Source organism: Streptopelia decaocto, assembly GCF_964273445.1.
Source record: "Streptopelia decaocto genome assembly, chromosome: 2".
Classification (NCBI taxonomy): Eukaryota; Metazoa; Chordata; class Aves; order Columbiformes; family Columbidae; genus Streptopelia; species Streptopelia decaocto.
In genome coordinates, this window is record NC_138655.1 from 137,440,560 (window position 1) to 137,453,950 (window position 13,391).

The 13,391-nt window shown below is 39.5% G+C and overlaps 1 protein-coding gene across 6 annotated transcripts in view; it reads right to left on the reverse strand.

Annotated features, from left to right (window-relative positions):
• The window catches only part of DYNC1I1 (dynein cytoplasmic 1 intermediate chain 1), a 191,371-nt gene that overhangs the window by 151,953 nt on the left and 26,027 nt on the right, over window positions 1-13,391 (reverse strand). For 3 of the 6 annotated variants that reach the window (XM_082043896.1, XM_082043897.1, XM_082043895.1), the window contains exon 5: window positions 166-225. The exons of the other annotated variants lie outside the window; for them this stretch is intronic. In XM_082043896.1, the coding sequence (XP_081900022.1) occupies window positions 166-225 (60 nt within the window). The remainder of the gene's footprint in view (window positions 1-165; window positions 226-13,391) is intronic. 6 annotated transcript variants of the gene reach the window in all.

Here is a 13,391-nt window from a genome sequence, read left to right on the forward strand (position 1 = left end):
TGAAGCTTCTTATTGATGAAACTAAATAAAAGGAAACTTAAATTATGGTCTTTTTGAGTCAACAAAGCAAAGGAAATCATATAAAACCAGCTCAACTGGGAAGCATTTTCAACATAATTCTTGCAAATAAATGATAAACAAATAACAAAAAGAGCTGACATATACCCAAGTTCAGAGTCAGACTGGAGCTGCAGCACTGAGGGGTCTGTGTCCCATTGCAAGGTCCTAGGGTGGTAATCAGCCGTGCAGCACAAAGGGAGGGGGGGAAAAAGAACACACAGAATTAACTGAAAGGATGAACAAAACCCCATCTCATTAGTTACATGCTCTATGTAGTACATTCAACCTCCAAGTGCAAGGGACAGCCATAGTATGTCAAACAAGGTTTGTATGTCAAACTGTGACAGGGCAGGCAACTTATTCAAATTACATATTATTGGTAAACAAAGGGAAGAAGCTGTGTTTCCTTTCAGATACTGGTTAATGAAACATTTTTTTCTTTTTCTGAAAGATTTCTAACTCTTTAACTATGGTCGATGCATTCACAATAATCAGTAAAATGTGCAGGCACAATTTATTGTCATCATGTTTTTATAATAAGGCAGACTGAGCATTTGCCATGAACTCCACTGAAGAGTCGAGCCCTTCACACACTCCTGAGACTGATGGTCACCCATCCTGTAATCAGTGCTCTGGGCACGAACATCACATAGTGCCTATGCCAACAAAGGGCACAATGACACGAGCTCTGATGTATTCTGAGGGCTTCTTGGACAAATAAACAAATTCTTCTTCTTTTCCTCCAGATAAAATTTCTGGGGAAGGGGGGAATGAAACATCTGGGAAAATCAGATCTGTGACAGTCTCTTAATGGACTGCTGTCATGGGGCAATGTTGCCAAACATCCAAATGCTCCAGAGGTGTGGTCTGAAGTGATGTTCCTTGCTTTGTAGTGCAACTTGCCATGCTACCATCTCTAAAACACTTTGCAAACACTCACAGGGCCTTTCTGAAGTCCTGTGAAATACTTACATTCCTCCAATTTAAAAAGACAAAAATTGACATATTGAGGCCAACAATATCAAAAGTGCCCACTCGTTCCCTGGCACTTTATTTTACTTTATTTTTCCTCCTTTGGGAAAATACATCTCATAGAATCATTCCAGTTAGAAAAGACCATCAGGATCATCGAGTCCAACAATAACCTAACTCTAGCACTAAACCACGTCCCTAAGAACCTCATCTAAATGCCTTTTAAACACCTCCAGAGATCTCATATGCAAGAAAACTGCCAGAATCCGTGACAGAATCAGGAATCAAGTTTGGCTCCTGAACACCTTTTCCTGTAGTATGAACTCTAGATTATGCATTGTTTTCACTAGCAGAGGCTGAAGCAAAGGAGAGCATTCCTTCATTAAAGCAAGCAAGTCATGTAGACACACTGGATAATGATAGTCCTCAAAATTAAAAACTCCTCTCATTTCTCCTGACTACAAGTTTTGAGGATACAGAGAACATGATATTACCAGACTCAGCCAAAACCAGCCATGCTCAATTTACACCAGCCTTTCTGCAACAATAGCAACCTCTGCCAATGAATCACTCATATAAACCAACAAGTTATTGAATTAGGTTAAAATAGATCTCCTAAAGCCATATAATTATGCTACCTCCTGCACTTAGTATAACTCACCCATTCTATTACCAACATTAACTCATTCTCTGGAGAGACAGACAAGGGCATGGGGTGCACCCTCTCATGTCAGAGTGAAACAGAATCAATCTCAACACCCTGTATGTACAAAAAGACTGAAGAATTGCAATGCAAAAGTGCTTTTCCATGCAACAAAAAGGCACTTATTCCCCTAAACTTCTTATGATCCCTAGTGATGTGTATTGGCATGAAAGACTTTACACTGATACAGAAAGAATTCTCCAAAATGAAACTGCATTACAAAAGGGTCAGAGACAAAACACTAGAGTAATAAAGAACAGATCACAGAATCACAGAATCACAGAATCGACTGGGTTGGAAAAGACCTCAGAGATCATCAAGTCCAACCCTTGGTCCAACTCCAGTCCGTTTACTAGATCATGGCACTAAGTGCCATGTCCAGTCTCAGTTTAAAAACCTCCAGGGACGGTGAGTCCACCACCTCCCTGGGCAGGCCATTCCAATGCCTGATCACTCTCACTGTAAATAATTTCTTTCTAATACCCAGCCTAAATTTCCCCTGGCAGAGTTTAAGCCCATGTCCCCTTGTCCTATTGCTAACTGCCTGGGAGAAGAGAGCAATCCCCACCTGGCTATAGCTTCCCTTCAGGTAGTTACAGAGAGTGATGAGGTCACCTCTAAGCCTCCTCTTCTCTAGGCTAAACAACCCCAGCTCCCTCAGCCTCTCCCCATAGGTCTTATGTTCAAGTCCCTTCACCAGTCTTGTTGCTCTTTTCTGGACCCACTCCAGCACTTCAATGTCTTTCCTGAACTGAGGAGCCCAGAACTGAACACAATACTCCAGGTGTGGCCTCACCAATGCTGATTTTTTCCTTGTAACTTGACTGTAGCTCAAGTACAGTGGAAAGGAAAGTAGACATAAGGATCTGAATGTGTGATGTAAAGCAAAGGCATCAGTGAACAATGCGTTATAGATACTCCATTAAAAATGGTATCTTTGTGAAAATGATTCTTATAATGTCACCAAGATCAGCAGCATATATTAGGACTTGCTGTGTAAATGCCAGTTTCTAATCTAATAGATGCCTAGGGGCTATTTATACATGCATATCCAGGTTTTCCAAACACTGACAAGAAAACATACATAACCCATTTCAGTTTTCTGCCCCACCCCCCGCCCCACATCCACTTTCAAACCTACAAAATTTCTCAAGGGATAAAGACTATTCCATCAGAAAGAACTCTATTATCATCTCTATTATCATCTGATGAAAGCAAGAGCTTCCAACAGGTGTCTAAAGAGGTACAGCCCCTACACTCGACCTCCAAGAATCCAGACCAAGTTACAAGAGAGGGCACTTTCACCTTGTACTCAGCTGAATACCTAAACAAAATAAATTTAGAGATCTCCCATGCTCAAGACAAAACTCAAATCCCCAAAACATGAGAACAGCAACATCTATGGTTCAGACCATCATTTGTTACATGCAGACCCTACATGTAGTGGAGACATGTTCTTGCCTTGAGTATTTAATTATCTAGATTCTAACATAGAGTCTTCACCAGTCTTGATATTGATGCATACTTTTTATAGCAACTCTCTTTGACTCCTGATTACAACTGTTTTCAACTGGTTTAGTGCATCTGCAAAACATTTCCTAGATTTGTGCTCCAAATGGTAATTGTTCTCTTTGCATTGTTGTGTTACCACTTGCAATGTCTTGAAAAATAGATAAGGAAGAAATCTGCTGTGTTGTCTTGTCAAGCTTGGCTGGGCAATGTTACTGCAGAAGATGAGGCTGCAGGTAGCAGATCTTCTGGTTCTAAGTCTCTTGCCCTAGGAGACACAAAATGCAAGTGGCTGTGCTCACAGAAGAGCGGCTGGAGTACACAGGGAGTGACTAGATGTTTCAAGAAACAATACTGATTTCTCCTTTTCCTCTTCCTGGCACCTGAAGAATGTCTGCAGATCAAAATGAAAGTGAGTGAACAGTAAAGATGTAATCTGGACCTGCAATTTAGCCAGTTTCCATGGCAATGACACAGAAAAAGATTCTTTGAGGATTAGCAACCCAAAAGACAATGTTGAATAGCCTGTGCTGTCATCCAGACCAGGAAATTAAAGCTAATCTGTTTGTTATGAGCAGACATAGCATATGACATTCCTTGACCATTTGGATGAGCATCACCATTATGCTTGTTCTCCTGTGGACAGTTCTCAGGGGGGATTGTGAAATGCCATTAGATCTCAGTGAAAAAGCAGTGCCAATCCTATTCAAATCTGGCACGTGAGTTCTTTCTCCAGAGATTTCTTCATGAAGAAAAGGATTAGGTGCCGTTGTTTCTTCCTTTCCTTTCCTTTCCTTTCCTTTCCTTTCCTTTCCTTTCCTTTCCTTTCCTTTCCTTTCCTTTCCTTTCCTTTCCTTTCCTTTCCTTTCCTTTCCTTTCCTTTCCTTTCCTTTCCTTTCCTTTCCTTTCCTTTCCTTTCCTTTCCTTTCCTTTCCTTTCCTTTCCTTTCCTTTCCTTTCCTTTCCTTTCCTTTCCCTTCCTTTCCCTTCCTTTCCCTTCCTTTCCCTTCCTTTCCCTTCCTTTCCTTTCCTTTCCTTTCCTTTCCTTTCCTTTCCTTTCCTTTCCTTTCCTTTCCTTTCCTTTCCTTTCCTTTCCTTTCCTTTCCTTTCCTTTCCTTTCCTTTCCTTTCCTTTCCTTTCCTTTCCTTTCCTTTCCTTTCTTTCCTTTTTTTTCCTTCCCTTCCCTTCTTTCCCTCCTTCCCTCCTTCTTCATAAAAGAAAACTGAAATTAGCTTTGAGACTTCCAGTCACTAAAAGACAGGGTTGGAGGGAGTAACGTTACAGAGCCCAAAGCCAAATGCATGGGCCAGAGAACTGCTTGATCAGTAGGTCAGCACTCAGGCAGAGGTGCTCCCACTCCGGACCTTTTCAGAGCACAAGTTCGTGAATGTCCCTCTAAATGGATTAAATGGATTTTGGCACAGATCTATGGAGAACAGGTACAAAACTTTTTACCTTAACATTTTTATTGGGAAAGGAGACAAGCATTAGACCAAGCGGGGGAAAGCAGTGCTCACTTGTGCTTTCCACAAAGCTCTTGCAGACCATCAGAGCTGAGCATCCTCCTGCAGGGACACAGGGCATGGGAAGGGGCCCTGGAAACACACCCAGCATAAGCAGCCTGGTCAGGACTAAGCCAGATCAGACCATTCCCACCACCCAGACAGCACAGACACTATTTTAATCAGAACTACCCAACATTGTTTCAAAGCTGGTTGCTATATAAGTCTCCCACACAGTGACAAACAATAGCCCTGCTATCAATCTTTCTTTTACAAGTCTGGTGCACAACCGCTGCCCTTGGCTGATTGCAGGATAAAAAGCTGTAACTATTATCAAATAACAAATTGTTCTAAAGCAGCATGAAGGGAATGAGGGCTTTTAGATCTTGCACTAAGTAGGCAAGGTACAAGTGTTATAACCTCTCTTTACACTGATCTGCTTTGACTCTCTTCCTTTAGATAGTCATATTTTAGTATTCCCGATTTGCTCTATACTGTGATGTCAATAATCTATTTTCTTCTTGAATTTAGGACAGTATTAACGTGGGTGCTGTTTTGGCTCTTAGTACTGAAAAAGTACCAGATAATTTTGATACAATGCATCTTCTTTTTCCCCCCATCAGTAGGGGAATAACCTGTAGAAAGAAATAAATAGAAGGAAGAGACCCAGTTGTCATTCGTTTATTAAAGGATTGGATAGTAAAGCAACTTGTTACGCTTTTGTATTCTGAATTCTTGTTCAAAGCATTAGGGAGATCCTCAGAGCACAGTTTTAAGAGGACAGAGACCATTGCAAAATTTTAGCTGGGAGGTGAAAGGAATTTGAACAGAAACATTCTCTTTTCTGTATTATTACTACCGTGGAAAACCAGGCACTCCGCCATCTGTTACGATGACCTGTGGAATCTTCCAGAAGATTTTATTCTGATTGCATAATGTCAATTATGTAGATTATGAATGCGCAAAAGACTAAAATAAATAAAATAAAAATAAATTTAAAAAAAAATTTGAACTCTTTTGGAGAGTTCCTAACCTCGGAATGCATTAATGAAGCATGGAGTCTGTCATCTGAAACCGTCTGGAATCCACGCGAACTTCTCAGCTAAATTAAGCAACTTTGATTCTGGCCTCAGGGATAGTATATGAAACATGTGAGGCATTAGCACCAATACATATTCTTACTAAATCACCGTCATAAAATGATATTTAATATCTGGAATCATGGTCATATTGCAGTACAACTTGGCCCTGGTAAGTGCCCCAGTCCAACACTTTTCATTCAACCAGTGTGCAACATGCTGACAACTTAGTTCTGACTGCTTCCCTGATACTACAAATCAAATCCTCAAAGCACCTTTGCTTACCAGAGTAATGCTTCTAAAATGATGTGAATGTGACTAGTTTCATTTTCCCTATCTGTGGTAGCAGGCAGTCTTGACATCGCAGTGAGTATTTACATCATCTTCAGGCACCTAAGCAAAGTGCTCCAGCAATGAAACATGTCACCATGGGCTCTCTGCTCATGAACATAATGACAGGAGATTGCTCCATGCAATCAGTTCAGAGCACCCAGCTTGAACTCCAACTGTGACGTGGTTTTAGATGTGGTTATCCACAAATAATTTTTGGAGACAGCCCAACTTACCTGGGTGGGTGATTTGGGAGGGTAAGTAAAGAAGGTGAAGCCAGACTTTTCTTGGTGGTGCCCAGTTGACAACACAAGATACAATGGACACTAACTGAGAAAAGGAAATTCCACTTAAACATAAGAAAAAATATCTTTACTGTGAGGGTAGTCAAACACTGGAAGAGGTTCACCAGGGAGTTTGTGAAGTCTCTGTCCCCTCAGAAACTCAAAACCCAACTGGACATAGCCTGAGAAACCTGCTTAGGGTGACTCTGCTCTGAGCAGTGGGGGATGGACCAGATAATCTCCAGAAGTGCCTTTCCACTTCAGTCATTCTTGGGTGTGTGATTCTGTGCTCCCCTTTTCATCTCCTTAAAAATACTGGATTCAACAACTGTGAGATATGAGACCTACTTTAAAATCACCAGTAGAATACAACACTTAAGATGTTTTTTGAATGCATTTTTTCAATGCCACACCAAATATTGTCACGAAATTACAATCCAGTATTATTTGAAATTTCAGTATGTAATCATGTATCATGTATCTAGACTTCCTTTAATGTCTGAAAAAAGGGCAGAATAATTTAATGTTGCATAGTTATTTAGTTATAAAATTTTAAAGAATTCTACCTATGTTGTTAAGTTTCTCCAAAGCTCCTATTTGGTGTTAATTAGAAAATCTGAACTAAGAAACTGTTTGTGAGAAATTACTGCAGATGTTTAAAAACATATATGTGTCTGGATAAACTGTTTGTTTTTATGCCTTTCATTCTAGATTGTTATAATCTTGATTTTTCTCCACTATAATTTTCACTTTCTGATATTTGTCGTACATTTAAAGTGTGTCTCCAAAACAAAATACATCAAGAAAAGAAGATTCAAAGCTACTACTCAGAGATGGAAAAGTACCACTTTCCTCAGTAGATGCTTTGCATTTAAGCCACTATTCTGCTGCCATCTGTGCTCTGTTTTGCAGATCTGTTCCACTTTGAAGGGATTGGCAAAAAGAAAATACCTTCCTTGTGCTGCTTGTTTTCTGAAGCACATTATGAGAAAGATGGATATCAGCTGCTAGGGAGGATTTGTGCCTCTCAACAAGACGCTCACTTATGCTCGTAGAGCAGAATGCCATGACTTACCATGCATCCTTGTGTTTGGAGCTGGGCTGCTAATCATAAAATACAAATGCCATAATACATTCAGCTAACAAGGAGTTTGGCACCACTCTTGGAGCACAGCCAGATACTTGGGCTTGCATTTACACTTCCAAGCAGGCTGACACCTCTGACTTCCAGTTTTCACCAATAAAAAGAGCAACTCTGACCTCCCTGAGAGCAGAGCGCTATCTTTCAGCTGCCTGGCAACCATAACAGCCCTTCTCAAAAGGGCATGAGTTAAAATACTTTTTCTTTTTCTTTTTTTTAAGGTATATTTATAAAAAAACACAGACAAATAATTTTAAAACAAGTATATTTCAAAATTATTTTTAAAATCAAGGCTATGCTGCTGAATGTATTTAATAACGGTCAAAATCCACTTGACTTTTAAATCAGAATGAACAACTCTGGCATGCCTTTAATTTTAAGGACATATCGCAGGACCAACACCTTGTTGATTCCCATTTTCACAGAATTCCACTAATGAGATCTGCAGTTAAATGTATCCAATCTGTTGAACTTATTTGGTATATTTAAAGTCTGTCCTTTGATTCAGGTCTGCATTACAGAATGCAGTCTCCTGGCAATGTAATGAACCTTGTCATTCTCACAATTTATATGCTATAGCTACAGAAATCTTGGTCTGCAAATTCATGCTGGTTTACCAGGAGGGTCACTGTCAGTAGCAGGCTGGATCTGCGAGGACAGAAGGTCAAATAGAAGCTTCTGCTGAGCCTATGGACTGACACAGATTTACTGTAAATGCTGGAGAGTATGAACAGTCATTTTGAAAGTGCAGTAACAAAAAGCATGTTCAGGAGGGGGAAGGCACAAGTTGTTTTGTTCTTGTAGCAAACCCTGAAAATTGGTTTTGTAAAATGATATTTTTATCTTGGTTTTTATACCAAGAGTGACAAAATAGAACTGAAATGATCACAAATGTAAAGAAAGAACTTGGTAGGAGAAGTTTTACATGTTATCAGCTCCTGCAGATGCTTTAAAGGAACTGTAGTACATTAGGACACTTAGATCCAGAGTTCATACAAGAGAAGTTTTCTCATAAACTTCAAGGCTTTGGATACAATCACAGTATCACAGTATCACAGTATCACAGTATGTTTGGGATTGGAAGGGACCTCAAAAGATCATCTAGTCCAATCCCCCTGCTGGAGCAGGAACACCTAGGTGAGGTCGCACAGGAACATGTCCAGGCGGGTTTTGAATGTCTCCAGAGAAGGAGACTCCACCACTTCCCTGGGCAGCCTGTTCCAGTGCTCTGTCACCCTCACTGAGAAGAAGTTTCTTCTCAAATTTAAGTGGAACCTCTTGTGTTCCAGCTTGATCCCATTACCCCTTGTCCTATCATTGTTTGCCACCGAGAAGAGCCTGGCTCCATCCCCATGGCACTCACCCTTTATATATTTATAAACATTAATAAGGTCCCCCCTTAGTCTCCTCTTCTCCAAACTAAAGAGACCCAGTTCTCGTAAAAGACAAAGTTACATTTATTAGTCAAATCTAGGAAAGACAATCCGTAGCCTTTCAGAGGAGTCAAAGGTAACACAAAGGCTGGAATTTACAATTTCTAGGTCTGATATTATTCAGCTGAAGAAGAAGTGAAAGACTTCAGCAAATTTTCATTTTTGCTCTAGTGCTAAAATCCCGTAACTACTGGCTGGAAGAAGAGTTGGTGCTTCCTTTCCTCTATGCAATTTATTTTGTGCTACAAACAGCAAATCATTTGAGAAAGGGCTGAGATTTTTGCTATAACTAGGTTGAAACAAGACCTCATTGTATGAGAGTTATCAAACATTTTTCACATCAACAGTCAAAATGTCAAAAGTTTTCATGACCCAATTATCTAACTTTTAACACACCAGTTCAGAAATTACATTCTGATTTTGAATTATTAAAGTAAGTAAAATTTCTGAATCAAAATCAGTTTCAAAAGCAAACCAAAATGTTCTACTTATGAAAAATTTAATATAGAACGCTTAGGTTGTTTTCTGAAAAAAAGAAAAAAAAATTATGTGGATTTTTATCAATATCTTTCCAGTGGCAGCAATTCCAATTTCACACATTTGAAGAAAATTCCTTAAAAATTAGTTACTAAAATAGCTACTCAGAGCCTTGTTTTATTTTTTCAAATTAAACATAAAATTGTGAATGGGAATCTTTTGTAATAGGCTAGTGAAGGAGAAAACATCTACATGTTCAAACTGTACCAGTTTATGTTAAACAATTTAACATAGGAGGTGATCTCACACAATTTAATTAAATCAAGATGAATTTCTGTGCAAGAGAACTGTTTAAGCGAAGCTGGCATTAGCACGTAAGTTGTTTTTTTTTAAGAGGATTAGTGTTTTAGTCCCTAAAATCATTTGATTGTTCGACCAAATACATGCATGATATGCCTGGAAATAACTAGAGAGAAGTAACTACAGCTGGGCTGATAACCTAAATGGTTAAGTGGGGCTTTGTACATTAATATCATTTTATTCTGGATGCAGCTGGGGCTCAGGTTTCCAAGGCATTTTATGAAGCACCCTGGGAATGGCAATCTTTCCTTCTCCTTTAATTTATAGCATGGAGATGCTTGCTAATGAGAAAAATAATCAAAGATCTGGAGGACTGAACTCTATCCATCCTTCAGGAATGAAAGCATGAAAATCCTTAATGATGCCACAGGCTCAGGCTCACATGCTAAAAGGATTGCAGATGATTCTAATTAATACAGACCATTCTGACTTTGTAACTGGCACACACTGAAAAACACTTCTTACTTTCTAGGTCAGATATACAGACACTTGAAAGCAACTGCCAAAAATCAGTCCCTAAGGTGTCTGCTTATGTTTACAGGCTAAAATAAAAATAAATTGGCAGGGAGAAGCTTCAGATATCTAGGGCTAAATATACATTGAATATAAACGAGAAGGATTGTAGTTCTTCTTGTGCAGGCACAAAAGGAGGGAAAGACTGCAAGAAACCTGCCTTCCTCCAGCCTCACATACTGTGACAGCCTTATATACTGTAACAGGGAGAGCCATGAGGTGTGCAAGCAGCTCAGCGCAGATGCCCATACCAAGCAGGCCATGCTCTGCGGAGGGAAGACCCGCCAGCCCTGGCACTGTCCTGTAAATAGGCTGGCGGTGGAAAGCATGAGAGATTTGTAGCATCGCTTTAAAAAGCAGGAGAGGTCCTAGAGCAAAGGTAGGTGAGGCAGCCAGGGTCCCCCAGGCGAGGGGACGGGGTCAACACCATCACTCCTTCACTGACGCCAGCACCATTCAGGTCAAGAAGGCTTAAGGCACATTTTGGCCTTAACTTTTGAAAGACACATTTTGGCCTCACTTTTGAAAACTGTAAGATAAAACACTTGTGCCAAGAGATCCTCACAATGGTGTCATAGTGAATGATAAGGAAAAAAAAAATTAACAGCTGGGGTGTGTATTTCTGCCTTACCAATGTAATGGCAAACATCCCATACCAAGCCCCAAACCAGCATCCCATGGGTTATCCCGCTTGCCTCTAGCCACCAAGCAAACCCTTGTCTTGAATCTCCACTGTGGAAGAGTCATGTCTGCACTACATAACAATCTAGGGTTGCAATCCTTCTTTTTTTTAATAAAACACCATTCAAGTGAAGGTTGCCATAAAGTAATTATTTTCCCTCGGTCTTTCCTGTAGCTCCTTTAGAGTCTTTACATTGTTCTGTGCTTCCCTTTGGCTCAGCCCATTTATGAAATACATATGCCACTAAAACAGCCATTTAAAAGCCACTTTGTACGCATAAACTGATCTCAAAAAAAACCCCAAACTATAAAAAAAGAATCTGGTACTAATAACAGCTATGGCTGCTGCTCCTGAGGCAATACAACGCAGGCTCACTTGTACTGGTCACATTTGAAGAAGGATCCCTTTCATTTGTGAGGGCAGTAACACAATGAAATGCTGGTGATGCAAAGCCGAGCGGCAGTGATGAAACAGCATTATTGTACAGAACCTGTCAAATACATTTACTTAATGATAAAATAGCTAAGCCCCAGGCGATAGGGTTATGTCAGCAGTGTTTTTAGCAGAACTTGTAGAAACATGGTTTTGTTACTGTCTACAAGGGATGTCTTCTGTAGCTCAAGATACGAAATGTACTGCATGGACTGTAAAAGACAATTTACTACAATAAACCTTCCTTTCTGTATAAATGATAGAGAGCCCAGGATCCACCTTCTTCCTTTGCATCCTTTATCTGTCTAATTGAACAGCAAAGCATACATTTAAAAGGGTGAATGGCATTCTGATGCCCTTTCTTCAACTTGTCAATGTGTTATATTACTATTCTAGCTGTTTAAAAATAAAACAGTGAAAATAAAAGCTGAGTTGCCAAGTCTGACTTTTCAGGCAAAAAACCTAAAAAGCACACAACCTAAAGACTTTGGTGACATTTAGATACACTTGTGAGACTTCAGCAAATATCATATGGTAAGAACACACTTAACTGAGATGCCTTTTTCTTTTTTTTTTTTTTTGGTCTTGACTGAGAGTGAGCAAGATTAAATAAAAAACTGTAAAAGGGTAAATACAATAATGTTATCCTCTGACCCACTTGCTGCCCAGATGCTCCAGAACTACCTTTTTCCTTTTGATTGCATATTTGAGAAACAATAATTGTTTGTGTTGGAATGTCAGACATGAAGCAAGGCAGCATTAACATAAGTCTCATGTCTCTGCTTAGCTATAGCATTATAAAGCAGAACACCTAATAACTATAGAAAAATGAGTAAATAATATGCTGCAGAGAAAAAGGACTGGAATTACATCTGTTTCTCCCTGTATTAGGCCAATACAAACCGAGGGTGGACATCAGTACAGTGAAAGAAAACATATCCTAATGTATTTCTTTTTACATGTTATATGTGCTTTTATATTAATGGCTCTAAGTGGCTATGGTAGATGGAAGCAACTCAGAATCACATCTGATAAAAACATATGTGAATGCAGACTAATATTGTCAGCAAACTTCAGAAGAGGATGAGAGAGAAGACATGCTCTTGATTTCCTACAAGTGAGGACATCCAACCCAGTGTGACAGCTGCTACTATATTCTCTGGAGTACAACTGGGAGCACATTCAGAGGTCACATAAACTGCAAGACAGACTGACATAGCGGACAAACAATTACGCCAACAGCCAAAGCCAAAGGTGATATTGCTCCTCAGAGAAAAGTCCTCCAGCATTACAGACAACTGTTCTATTGCTAGTATTGCTCATGTACCACATTTCATCTAGAAATAAAAGACTGCAGTGATAATGAGGCAATCAGGATTCCAGAGTCTAACTTCTATAGCACATTACTGTCACAAAAAGTGGCACATTACTGCTACAAAACCTCTGATTTCCCTTTATTTTTTCATTTCTTTGCTATCTAATGCTACACTCAAACATTCTCACTGGAACTTTCATTAAATATTTACAGCTTCATCTAAATAAGGACTGACCATGCTTTACTGCAAGCAAACTTCACACACTGAAGGCAGATAACCAATTTCAGTGCAAACACATCTCAAAAACTGTGACATCAAAGGAACAACACCATAACTAGGGTAAGAAACATTTAAAATAAGTATTATGTAGTGCCCTAATCCAACTAAGAACAATAACTATAGAATTAGTAGCTGCAGCCAGACAAAACCACTCAAAACAATGGACTGTGAAATAAATAGTATGAAATAATCCACCGTGCATCATTTTACAGCAGAGAAGACACCACATTGAAGTAATCATTCTCTGAAATAAGCTATCAGAAGACTAAGAATAGTTCCTGTCATCTTTGTCTTTATGGCAGCCACAAAATAATCAGGCA